Source organism: Pseudorasbora parva, chromosome 15 (assembly GCF_024679245.1).
Source record: "Pseudorasbora parva isolate DD20220531a chromosome 15, ASM2467924v1, whole genome shotgun sequence".
Lineage (NCBI taxonomy): Eukaryota > Metazoa > Chordata > Actinopteri > Cypriniformes > Gobionidae > Pseudorasbora > Pseudorasbora parva.
In genome coordinates, this window is record NC_090186.1 from 10,110,392 (window position 1) to 10,123,625 (window position 13,234).

At 40.3% G+C, this 13,234-nt stretch overlaps 1 protein-coding gene across 2 annotated transcripts in view; it reads right to left on the reverse strand.

The window, feature by feature from the left end:
- Positions 1–12,534, reverse strand: part of fndc4a (fibronectin type III domain containing 4a) — a 55,872-nt gene extending 43,338 nt beyond the window's left edge. The window contains exons 1-2 of one of the 2 annotated variants that reach the window (XM_067417069.1): positions 12,348–12,534; positions 3,267–3,330 (exon numbers count right to left, since the gene is read on the reverse strand). In XM_067417069.1, the coding sequence (XP_067273170.1) occupies positions 3,267–3,327 (61 nt within the window). In that variant the 5' untranslated portion in view covers positions 3,328–3,330; positions 12,348–12,534. Of the gene's footprint in view, positions 1–3,266; positions 3,331–7,471; positions 7,817–12,347 lie in introns of those variants that run through there. The other variant, XM_067417068.1, reaches the window with a different exon arrangement.
- Positions 12,535–13,234: the final 700 nt, after the last annotated feature.

Below are 13,234 nucleotides of genomic sequence, written 5' to 3' on the forward strand. Positions count from 1 at the left end.
AGTTCATTCACTATGACACCAAACAGAGATTAAGGGTGCGTTCACACTTGTAGTTCGGTTCGTTTGGTTAGTTTGGTCCGGACCAAAAAACAAAAATAATAGTCCTGGTCCGCTTAGCTTTCACACGGGCATTTTTAACAGCGAACCTAAAGTTACCGAACCAAAGGCACAGGGAGACGCTCACAACCTGATTGGTCGGTTTATATGACGTAGGAGCTCGTTTACCGAACATGCAAAACAATGCTGTGTGCGGATTACACGCGCGGGCATTTTATGCGTGTACATATGGCATTATTTTTTACCAGAGAACTCATGAAGAGCTCATGAAATGTTCACAACATTCAAAACAACGCTGTGTGCTGGATTAAACGCGATCATTTTATGCGTGTAACACATATGGCATTATTTTTTACCAGAGAACTCATGAAGAGCTCATGAAATGTTCAAAACAACGCTGTGTGCTGGATTAAACGCGATCATTTTATGCGTGTAACACATATGGCATTATTTTTTACCAGAGAACTCATGAAGAGCTCATGAAATGTTCAAAACAACGCTGTGTGCTGGATTAAACGCGATCATTTTATGCGTGTACATGTGGCATTATTTTTACCCGCTGAGAACTCATGAAGAGCTCATAAAATGTTCAAAACATTCAAAACAGCAGCAGGATTTCCTCCGTTGTGCAGAAAAGAGTCGGGCGTCTCTTAAGCAAAAGAGACGGCCGTTCTGTCGTCTGTACCTGCTAATAATGGGCAACACAGGAACTTAGATGAGAAGAGCCAGGTATGCTTTTTGTGTGTTTTTTCTAGCATTTTCGAAACATGCTCGTCAGACCAAATATTGAGGAGGCTCTTCCTCGTTGCTCTACGTTTGCCCTCTAACGTTAAAGTTACTTATTTTGGATAACGATCTTTCCGCGTCGTCAAATCAGCTGCATTATGCGTCACATCTTGTGACATTATACGTCCGGTTTTTGGTCCGTTTACATGTCTTTGGTCCGTGTTGCGTTCATGTATCAATCGAACCGCACCAGAGTTCGTTTGGAAGCGGACCGAGACCCATCTTTTTAGCGGTCTCGGTCCGCTTGTTTGGTGCGCACCAGGGTTCGCATGGCAGCGTTCACATATGTTCAAATGAACCGCACTAACCGAGCAATCGCACCAGGGTTCGTTTTAATCGAACCAAACATGACAAGTGTGAACGCACCCTAAGTTAAACGCAACCAAACACCTCCACGTTTTCCCTGTTTAAATACAGTCACGAATAGTTGAATGATCAAGTATGGTGACACACAATAAAACGTGGCGCTTTTCTAAGCAGATTTAAAAGGAGAACTATAATGTATGGTGGAATAGCACTTCTGAGAGTACTTTGACTCGGCGCAGTAAAAAGTCCCGACTGAAACATCCCCCCTCACATCTCCCCCTCCCCCCTATTGACAGAAATGAGAGAGGGAGCATAGACAGTAAAAGAAATGGACAAAGCTATCCCATTGACTTCAATGGCGGAAAGCGAGGTCAGTAAGGAGCACTCACCTGATAGCTGAGCGAACTGCGCAGGCTCAGCTTGACGAAGTAGATGTGACGTGAGCAACCTGTCGGACAGCTGTAGGTCTTCTAGTAGTTGTGGAAAGTGAAATCTGAATCACGTTGTTTAAATATTTTCTCCCGTTGCTTTTGGCTCACTATGGGCTTCTCCCCATTCTTCCCCCTTGAATTTATCAGACTTTATGTCTCCACGTACCCTGTCTCATAGACAGTAAAAGATTGCCTGCGAGCGTCTCCTCCTGTCTATGCGGTAATTTCTGAACTGTGCGACAGTCGCGTTGCTTATGACGCAATCGTTAGCCTATTTTTACAAAAACAGCTTCTACGGGGCAATACTGTAAGATACAAGGTAATGGAGCCTTTTATACATTGTCGTGTTTCTTTATAAATAAACAATGGACAAATGGAGTCCTTAAACGCCTCAGATGTAAAGTTATTCGCTGTCAAAGTGACTCAAAAATGAATGGGATGCTAACAGCAGGTGATGGCTTGGCTAGCAATGGCAGCCCCTATGGGTGGAATGCTTTCCGAGTGCTAGATTACCCCCTTGAGAGGGAGGGGGAGATGTGAGGGAGGACATATTTTATGTCACCATACTTGATTGTTCAACTATTCGTGTAACTGTATTTAAATAGGGAACACGTGGAGGTGTTTGGTCGCTTAATCAATAAACTTAATCTCTGTTTGGTAGCATAGTGAATGAACTGGGCTTAGTGACCTAAGAGAGGAATGCGTCAACCCGTCTTAGTTAAGGAAATAACACAGTTTAATATAAAAAAGCGGTTCTTTGTTTAGGGGCAAAACAAAGTTCGAAATACATGACCAGCTAGCGATATACATTTTATCAAATATTTTTTATCCAAACATTTTGCGAAAGAACGCAACAGCACTGTCAAAAAAAAATTTCTTCACCATGTTTGCATTTTAAAGAGACATGAAAAATGGCCTAAAAAGAGTAAATAGTAAATAAGTAAATAATTCACAGAAATAAGTGAAAACTTATTCAGATTTGTCATTGTTATGGAATGGGTAAATGAGCCTGATCTGCCACCGATTTGATTTCGCCCAGCAAGTCTTTCACTTCTACATTCATTTCTACTCTTTCTGTTACACTTTTGTGGGAACCAATCACAGACCGGCATATCCACCTAGCGCGCTATTGGCGGGTTTAACACGATGACCGATAGAGAAACGATGGGTCGTTTCCCATTGATAACGCCTCTTGTGGTCTGATTGGTTGAAGGACTATCCAATTGCATACAGAGTCATTTTAATAATGCTCGTTTATCAAACCTCTTGTGCACCTCTTGCTACCCCCCTCTCAATTTGAGCACTGCTTAAAACCTTACAATCAAGTTTTCTGCTGTAATTTACTTTCATGGAGATATCACTATGATGAAACCCTTAAGTCATTCTGGATCAGGGCAAACTACCACAATCCCGTTGACCTCCCAGACACCTCTGAACTAGACTGGAGAGAGGTCGTCCTCAGGTGTCTGGAGAGCATCTATCTCTGATCCAGAATACAGCCAGACCAAGAGCTGCCTATCCCACCCGGTATTATCAGTTGATCCTGAATCATTGCTGTTTCAAGACAGCACTAAAAACTGTATGGACTGTTATGGATCTGCTTGTTTTGAATCCTTGCTCTCTCAAAACTTTTTCTTTGACTTGTTGGAAAAGTGAAATTACAGTTATTGATCACATCAAGCTTACCTCTATCAGCCCACCTCTGCTGGATGCTTGCAGCCCTTTGTCCCCCTAACGCTTGGAACATACTCTGCAAGAACAAAGAAATTAGCTTGTTTTCTCGAGGTGGCAAGAACAAGAACAAAGTTTGTTCTGGCCAGTACATTCCATACTTCATGAGAAAAGCAGGCGCCGATCATCTTCGTTTCTCTGCATTAACAAGGCCTACTTTAAATGTCTGACTAATCACACAATAGTTCTCAGACACCCGCAAGAAAAAAGTTCTGTTAAGGCGATGTGTCAAGAACAAGCTGCGAGAACTTCCAAACCAGGGCTGCGAGAACAAAATTACGTAATTTTGTTCTCACAGCCCTGGGAGCAAGAACTTTTTTCTCTGTTCTTGCGGAATATGTTGTAGCCTTAAGAACCCCTTGGTTGTGAACCCTATGGTCGTGCAACCACCAGCCTGGCCTGAGAGAGCGGATCTTGTGGCTCTGCCTCCGATCCCTTCGCTCCACCTCGACCTGTTGGCTTCGGCTGGGTTCCTCCCCCCTTTGGCTTCACCTGAGACCCTCGACCTTCAAGAGCCATCGGCTCCATCTTCATCAGTCGTTACCAGGTATCGTTAGCCACAGCTACATCATGGCTCCTCCCTCAACTCCACCATGGGCTGTCATCACTGCTGTTCTCTGGCTCCGTGTCAGCGGGCCGTCCATCCATCATCGCCGCCGGGGCTTTGTCGTCCCGTCTGTCAACATTCCATTCCTGCCTTCTTTCACTATTCCTTCGCCTACTCCTCTTGCCATTTATATTTATATATTGTCCACACGCATATTCCAATGCGTTACCTGTAGCTGAAAAGTGTGGATGATTTGGAAGATTAAGGTAATAATAGACAGAGAGGCTGATTCTCTCTGCAACTGTTAAGACAGTAACTCTTGGAACAGTAGATTTTAGGGCTGAACGATATTCTGTTTTAACATCGACATCGCGATGTGCGCGTGTGCGATAGTCACATCGCCGGAACATGCGATGTGAAGGGTAGTAGTATTTTTTATGGTCTATGGTAGTAGCCCATGGTGTATTAAAGGGATCCCCTGGTGTTGAGACTTGTATGGCTTAATATAACATAAATGATGTCTCTTACTGAATTATGTAGTAGAAAACCCATGAAAGATCTACGTTATTTTAAAAATCGATTTTATATTTGGACCATGGGCGGCGCCATTTTGTTTGCGTTCTAGGTTGATGACGTAGAATGGTTGAACTCCTCAATCAGCTGGCGTTACCCGTAGCTATTTTTACCACAGCGCAACTCGAAAATTGTTTCAGTTAAACAAAACCAATGAATTCCTTTGTAATTGTACTTAAAACACACTCAAACATACATGTGCACACAAACTCACCTACACAAGTCACAAACAGATCGGCGGGCACGCACACGACAGGCTCTGTTTCAATCGAGATGTTGGGCTGCTCAGTCTCCACGACAGGGGCTGAATCTGAAATCGACCCTATACCCTTAAATAGGGCATTATTTGAAGGGACGGACATTTGTAGTGTTGTCCGACACCACAGTGGACATGTTCGAGTGCAGTCATTCAGTCTCACGTTGCACCGCAATAACGAGTGTACAGCCGCTTTACAAACAGCTGTCCGACTTCACGCACTCAAACATACATGTGCACACAAACTCTCTCTCTCTCACAGACTCACACACACCCCAACAGATCGGCGCGAACACACACACACACACACACACACACACACACACACACACACACACACACACACACACACGCACTGCGTGCGCGCATACATAACCCTCAATCTATTCCCTGTGTTGATATCCTAGATAGACTGTTGATAGTAGATTAAAGGGGGGGTGAAACACTCAGTTTCAGTCAATCTCATGTCAATCTTGAGTACCTATAGAGTAGCATTGCATCCTGCATATCTCCGAAAAGTCTTTATTTTTTTAATAATTATATAAGAAAGATGCGCTGTTCCGAGTCTTTCCGAAAAAAGCCGAGCGGGTGGGGGCGTGTCGTGTGAGCGGAGCTAAATAATGACGTGTGCAGCAGCGCGCTGTGTGTTGAGTCGAGTGCGTCGTAAAGCTGTCTCATCCCTAACAGCGGGAAAAAAACTTTATTCAAAATAAAAATATGGCTTTTAATCAGATACAGCCATACATCTATGATCCGGAATCAGACCCAGAGGCTGCAGTTGAACAGGAGCAGCAGCAAAAACGACTAGAGCAGGACGTCTGTATGTGGTACAAGTTATACACTAACTATATAATATGCTTAGCGGCTTGTGTTATTTACATATTTATACTTGAATTATATCGTCGTATTTTTGTCTTTGAAGGTGTACATGTGGGAAGTGCAGTTGTGCACGTGTGTTTGTGTGTTTACGCGTGGTTTGTGTAGACAGTAAGCGGACTAAAAAAAAACACAGACATTTGAAGCAGTCTCACTCACCCTTCTAACGTTGGGACTGCTCCATCATTCAGCATTAGGCGATTGGGAAAATCCGGCGTCGAGCTGGGCCTTGTTTATGAAACAGTCGGCACCGAAATGCAGCGAACAGATATAAACATTCGCGCAACTCAGTTGCTGATCCGGAAAAGCAAATTACATCCACTGTTGCCTTAACGCGGGGTTTTGGGGAATCTGTGCAGGACTGTCTTGGTCTGGCAACCAAAAACGCACTTTTTTGGTGACATTGTTATGTGCACATCACCTGTCCAGCATCCTACAAGCCAGCGCTTTGATGGGCGTAGGCTGTTGCTTTCGCTCTCTCCCTCGCTCTCTCTCACGCGCTTCCGGTAGAATTGTCCGTAAGGCCCATACAAGGAAATTCCGCCCCCATTAACGTCAAAGGGGACGCATGATCTCAAAAAACTTGCCGAAACTTATGACTAACCGGAAGTAGTATTTTTGACAAAGAAATACTCCCATCAAACGTCCACCTTAACTTTTGAAACTTTGTCTATGTTTAGTATGGGATTCCAAGTCTTTAACAGTGTAAAAAGATCAGTATGCATGAAACAGCATTTCACCTCCCCTTTAACTGTAATGTAACCAGCAGAGGGAAATATCTAGGTAGGACGATGGGATAAGGTAACGTGAGGAAGAGAGGCAGGATGTTTTGGTGATGATGCATGCGATTGAGACAGAGCAGTCTGTCAGGTGTGTGTGTGCGCGCCCGCCGATCTGTTTGTGACTTGTGTAGGTGAGTTTGTGTGCACATGTATGTTTGAGTGTGTTTTAAGTACAATTACAAAGCAATTCATTGGCTTTGTTTAACTCTGAAACAATTTTCGAGTTGCGTTGTGGTAAAAATAGCTACGGGTAACGCCAGCTGATTGAGGAGTTCAACCATTCTACGTCATCAACCTAGACCGCAAACAAAATGGCGCCGCCCATGGTCCAAATATAAAATCGATTTTTTAAATAACGTAGATCTTTCATGGGTTTTCTACCACATAATTCAGTAAGAGACATCATTTATGTTATATTAAGCCATACAAGTCTCAACACCATGGGATCCCTTTAAGGAAGCACACAGTAAACATGAGTTTGTTGCTGGAGTGACATGCCCGTTCCTCATGCCTGCACAGTGATTGGTTCGCTGTGCCGCTGCTCACCGCTCACGGCCAAACATTCACTGCTAAAATGCGCACCGAAGAGGATCTGAAGAGGTAAAAAAAAAAAGGTTCGTACCAGAAATCATCTTTTTGGGACTATTTTGGCTACATAAAGGAGGATGTTGAACAAAAAGAGGCACTTTGCATGGAGTGTCTTATGGCCACAAAACAAGAAAACACTACCAATTTGTCTGATCACTTAAAACGGCACCACAAAGATCTTTACGACGAATATAAAGCAGGGCTCGACATTAACGCTTGTACGGGACATGTGGGTGTTTTGAAGGGACAAGTGAAAGAGAATTTTACTTGACTGACGGACAAGAGCTGGATTAAAACAAAAAATAACTAGCGAATCACCAAAATGCAAGAATGTTTGTGCATTTATTTAGTGTAAGTGGTGATCGATTGTGGATAATATATAATGAACTGACGATAATAAGGTCGTGCTGTTCACGCTCATGCAGCCTCTCGAGGAGAAATCACACTAGAGCGTTTTCCTGAATACCATCACGACTGAAAATTACACTGATTTCATATGACAGTTCCATAAACAACTAACATTAACTTAGTCACTTACATTTTAGATGCAATATTTAGTGTTGTTGTTCTATTTCAGCAGTGAAAATCGTTCACAGCTGACCCGTAACACGTCTCATTCACAGCAACAAGTGTGAACGATTCAGCGTTTGAATGAATCGTTTGAATGAACGACTCAGTGACTCACTCATTAAGACGGTCACCTGCTGCCACCTACTGGAGGTTTAGTTTCATGTTTGCACATACTTTCCAACATTTCTTTTTGTCACTTGTAATGAAGCTTGCTTATTAGTGAAATTATTAATATCACGGAATGGTAATTATTGACTTTAGCCTGGATTGATGGCTCTCAATATCGCAATATATATCGTTGGGGAAAAAAATATCGCAATGTAATTTTTTTCCAATATCGTGCAGGCCTATTAGATTTCATCTGGCATTACTTCAAAAAGCAGAAATTAATTAGTAAATGCAGAATTGGATGACATTCTGCAAAAATTAACCTAAATATATCAACAATGACAAAAAAAGACTTTACTTTAGCAGTACAGCGGTTGTATGTTGTGTTTGTTTTATTCAGAAATTATAATTGCTTTGTGTAGAGAATAATAAAGCTACATAATTATTTTTTAATAATATGCTCAGAGTTTATCTGAGCCTTTATAATGAATAAACAATAGCTTTTTCAATAATATGATAAAGTAAGATTCCAATCAGGTTTGTCTTGAAACTATTATTCCATTAAACTATTTATATTCTGATAAATATTTCATTATTTTTGTACTTTAAACATGAGGGTTTAGAAAAGGTAGTGACTCATCATTATAAATTATTATTATACGAAAAGTGCATTCAAGTCTGATTTGCTTTAAGGCTGTGGGATATAGAACTGAAGATGAATGTATGTACATTCAATTAAAAGCTTTAGGAATGCTATTTTTAAGTTGGTTTTAGTTCAAATGTAATGGTTTCCAAAAATCAATGAAATAGTGAATGAAATAGCAGAGAAAGTAAATTCCCACCATGAAAGAAAAGCTTCACAATAGTCTTGTCTATTTGTTTGGTAAAAATAAAAGAATAAGCACGCACAACTATTGATTTTTGCTGCAACAGGCTCTTTAAGGCTTTCTAATTGTTTCTGCGAGAGGGAGAGAGAGATGGTCAATTCCATTATCAGAAAGGACAGTATTCTAGGTCACATAAACATTCATATTTATGCAGATGACGTTTCTCCTATAGATTGATATTAATCACCAACTGTCCTGACTCTGCAATAGTTTACACTCCAGGGATCTGCATTGTTGATGTGTATATTCAAGTCTCTCATTTTAATTGAATTACAAATCTTCTCTGTAATATTCTTACTTGACTAAAATTACTTCATTAGAACGGAATGAATTTATCGAACAAGAAACTACAAAACAAGATGGGGAGTCGAACAAAGTGCTGACTAGATTTGAACCTGCATCATCTGCGCAGCACTGAGCACCATAATTTTACTTGTTATCTAATCATTTTTAAGTGAAAGAGAACTTAAATTGTCAAAAATAAGATCACAAATGTGCAATAAGAAATACAAAATTGGGTCATTTTTGATTTCATGTTGATTCTGAATTCAAACATTTTAAAGCTTCAATTTTATCCATTCTAAACATTGTTCTATTTTACTGTTTTACTATTTGTTCTATTCTATGGTTTTCTGCCATTCTTGTAAATTTGCAAGATGTCTTATTCAGCAACACACGCAACACACAACTTTTAAAATAGATATAGGCTACTTTTGCAAAGCACTGTATTAATCATGAAACAAAAGCAGAGTTTGGTCAGTTTAGTCAGGTTTCGAGAGGAGAATACCCACCTGGGTGCATTTTTATACTGGGACAATGAATCCGATTTTATTTCTCTTTATTTTCTAACTGTTTTGTATTCATATCACTCTCTTTCCACTGATGGTGAGTATAGGAGGGGGGATGGAGTGACTGTGAGGAGAATATTTTGGTCTTCGATCGAGGTACGTAAATGAAACGAAGCAAAGCAAAGTCAACCTATGGACAAAGGTTACATTAAATGCATCTAACTGAAGACTCTTTTGGATGTTGCTGATAAAGTCCCTGTGCATTTGTGCGAAACATGTCTGTCTGAATCTTTTTGTTTTGTTGTTCTCAATGGCCTCGACTCCACTGCATGTTAGTAATTTAGACAATGTTAGGGAAATGACACAAGAGTATTTCTGTTTGGAAGGCAGAATGACTGCAGAGAAGTAGGAGGCCCTGAAGTGATCTTTATCTTTAAAGGCACACTATGTAGTTTTTTGCCTATAGAGGTTGCCTATTCAAAATAAAGGCATAGCTAGATGACGCCAAGATTGAGCGCGAAATCTTGGGAGTTGTCGTCTTCACCTCACAGCCGAGGGAAAAGAATCGGGATAGGACTTGGGCAGAGATCTAGCCTGACAAGCAAGACCCACATCAAGATGTTTGGTCTGGAAACTCACCATTGACAGGGCTCAATCCGAGGGGCGGGATAAACGGTTGTCTTTCAAACTCCCTCTGCAGGCAATTGGATAGAGCTACAATCAACCAGAGCAATGTGAAGCGGAGCTCGTTGATAGATTAAACATTCGCTGTATCTGGTCGGCAAAACTCTGAACACATCTTCCCTTTTTAAGAATGACTTCAGGGCCTTTCTTTGTTCTTTTCTCAGAGAAAAGCTTAACTCCAAGTCTTCCAGAGTCGCGGTCAAAGCTGATTTGATAGACCGCCATTCGCCAAGTTCTGTGTTTACTAGTAGGACGCAAGCGCAACTCAGCCATCATTATATTAAGCCCCGCCCACCGACTCTATACACGATGTGATTGGCCCGACCAGAGTTCGGTTTTTACAGCTCAGAACTGTATTGAGAGTTGCTAGACGATGCTAATGGCAGATTAAATTTGCTGCCGCTAGGGTACGTCTAGATTTCTAGGCTAGCAGAAATCATGTTCATGGATTAGATTATTAACGTTACTGTAGGGGTGTCAACAATAATCGATTCGGCGATGCATCGCGATGCGGGGGATGAACGATTCAGCATCGATGCGGCAAAGTGCCATTATCGATTATGTCATTATGTTTATTTTCTGGCGGACTATAAAGTTGTGAAGTTTCAAATACTTCCGGTTCCGGGAGAATAACAACAACAACAAGGAAGATGGCTGAGGCGGAGGGAGATGACCGCGATAGACGGGTTATTAAAAACGCGCTAACGACCCGAGGTGTGTAGGATTGTAGGTATATTTTTTTTGCACAATAATCAATGAATCTATAATGACGAAAAACGCCGCAATTCACCTTTATTCCACAAGGTGGCAATGTCTGATACGCAATGATGAAGTGACGTTTCACTCATAGTTACCTCTGACAGAAAACGAAACAATAATTATAATCTGCAAAACTTGAAATGGCTCAGTGATTTACTTCAGAGAGCAAGTACTAAACACAATCATATGTTAGTGTCACTGTCTCTTGATGATGGATGTGGTCAAGAAGCTGTCAGTGATCAAAATATTGATTTTGAAGACATTGAAAATGAGTTTGGAGAATATGCTGGAGATCGCGAATATGAGGCAGATGCTGAATATACTGGTAACGAGCTCTGACGAGGACAGATGATGATGGTATTAAACATCTGCTCAAACTGAATCCTTCAAGCTCCAAAAGGTAACGAAATAGGTTTTATTTTATTCTTCTGTAGCTGTCTAAAATCAGGAGTTTTATATATTATCACGACAGGTAGAGGTCTATCCATGTTAAATATAGATCTGGTTCGCTAACGACCTGAATATGTAAGAATGTTTGGTGAAACTGTCATGCATTTAAGGGCTAATTGCATTTTATTTAATTACATTTTATTTTATTTAATAACTTTTATGTCAAAGATACAGGAGACACATAGCAGCCAATACAATCTGTTGTTTAATATCTGCTTGTATTGCCTCATGACTGATGAAAAATTTGCTTTGTGTGCAGTAGAATTTTGGTGCATCACAATGCATCGTAGAATCGAATCGAATCGAATCGTTACCTGGTGAATCGTAATCGAATCGAATCGTGAAGGAAGTGCCAATGCACACCCCTACGTTACTGTAGTATGAAGCAGAGCAAGCTGAGTGCTGTGGGAGCGCAACATGGCTTCTAGAGCAATTGCTAATGAGTGTGACATGGCTCGACAGCAGCAGAACTGTTATTAAACGACAGTCGCCACTTCTGCTTCTACCAGTCAAGCATATATGGGCAGCCCTGTTTTATCATATTAGGTACATTTGAGTGTGTTGAAAATTATGTTATAAATTTACTCTGTGTGTTTGCTCCACGGCTGCTATGAGACACTTGTTGCACACTGCAGTAAGCTAGATCGATATTAGTTTATCATATTAATAAATGCTGGATGGCTTGTGTTGCTAAGTGGCATGCAATTCATTTTAAAACATATTGTATGATGAACAAAATGCAGTCTTACTTATAATCATTTTTTTTTGTCTATAAATTGATTTGTCTAATAAAACATGTAATATATTAAAGCATATTTGGTGTTTCCATGGTTTCTACCAAATAAAACCAGACATTGAGGGTAATTCAGGTCTCTCATTCTCAGATGGTCAGTGTCCTGGTTAAAATTGATTATATCTCTGGATTAAGACATTCTTGGGAACATTTGGTCTAATTTAAGAACAAAATTCAAGTCAAATAAATATAAAACATTGTTCTAGTGTTTTTTTGACATTTGAATCCAAAAATCGTACATGCCTTTAAAAGGAAAAGACATGTAGAGCAAAATGTTGACTCAAATTTACAGGCAAACCACAAGCCTTGAGCTGCACGTGTTTGATACAGAGATAATAAATGGAGGTCACCTAAAAATTAAAGTATTTTACTCACCCTCAGTTCCAGATTCGTATGACTAGGATAATGCTGGATAACGAGCAGTTGTTGTTGTTGTTTAAATACTTAATGAGAGGACTGCTTTCAAGCCCCACAAAAGATGTAAAGTTCCATAAAATTTGTCCATGATGAGTTTAGATGTCTTCTAGAGTGATACATTTGTGTGACAAACAGAAGATCAAATATTGACCTCGTCCTGCCACTTCATGTGTTCAAGGAAGAAGTAACGATGTATTAGTTGATTCATTTAACAAAAGCGGTTCGTGCACGAATCGGACTGACTCTGAAGTTCAATTTAATAATTCAATAACAGTTGTAAAGATTATCGAGATTATCCGTTCACAAATTATTATAAAACCAAAATATTGCTTAGTTCTACAAACAAAACTTTTGTATGGGGAGACTTTTATGAGGCTATTGATTGTTTTCTTTTTGAAAGCTTCAGTCTTAAAATCAATGTAATTAAAAGCAGTTTCTTCGTCTAAAATAATTCTTCTACAGACGAAAGAACATCATATGGATTTGGAACGAAATAAGTTTGAATAAACGATGACAGAATTTGCTAAGTGACTTGTGAAATAGGAGATGGGGAAATTTCTTAAAGAACACATTAAACAGTACATGCCATGAGGTGGATGACTCATGAAAATACATGTTGTTATATAGATTAATGATGTCTGAGTGAAAGAGCTGACAGTTAGTTTTGCCTCAGACAGTGTGTGTCAGTATCCAATTAAAAGATATTGAGGCTCACTGTCTGGCAGATGATTTATCAAGCAAGTTTCAAACGAAAAGTGCAGCGTTTGACCAGAGATATAATTTATATGGCAAATAATGTGATCAGGCACACTATCAGAGGGTGCAATGCTAAAAGTAACACAAAA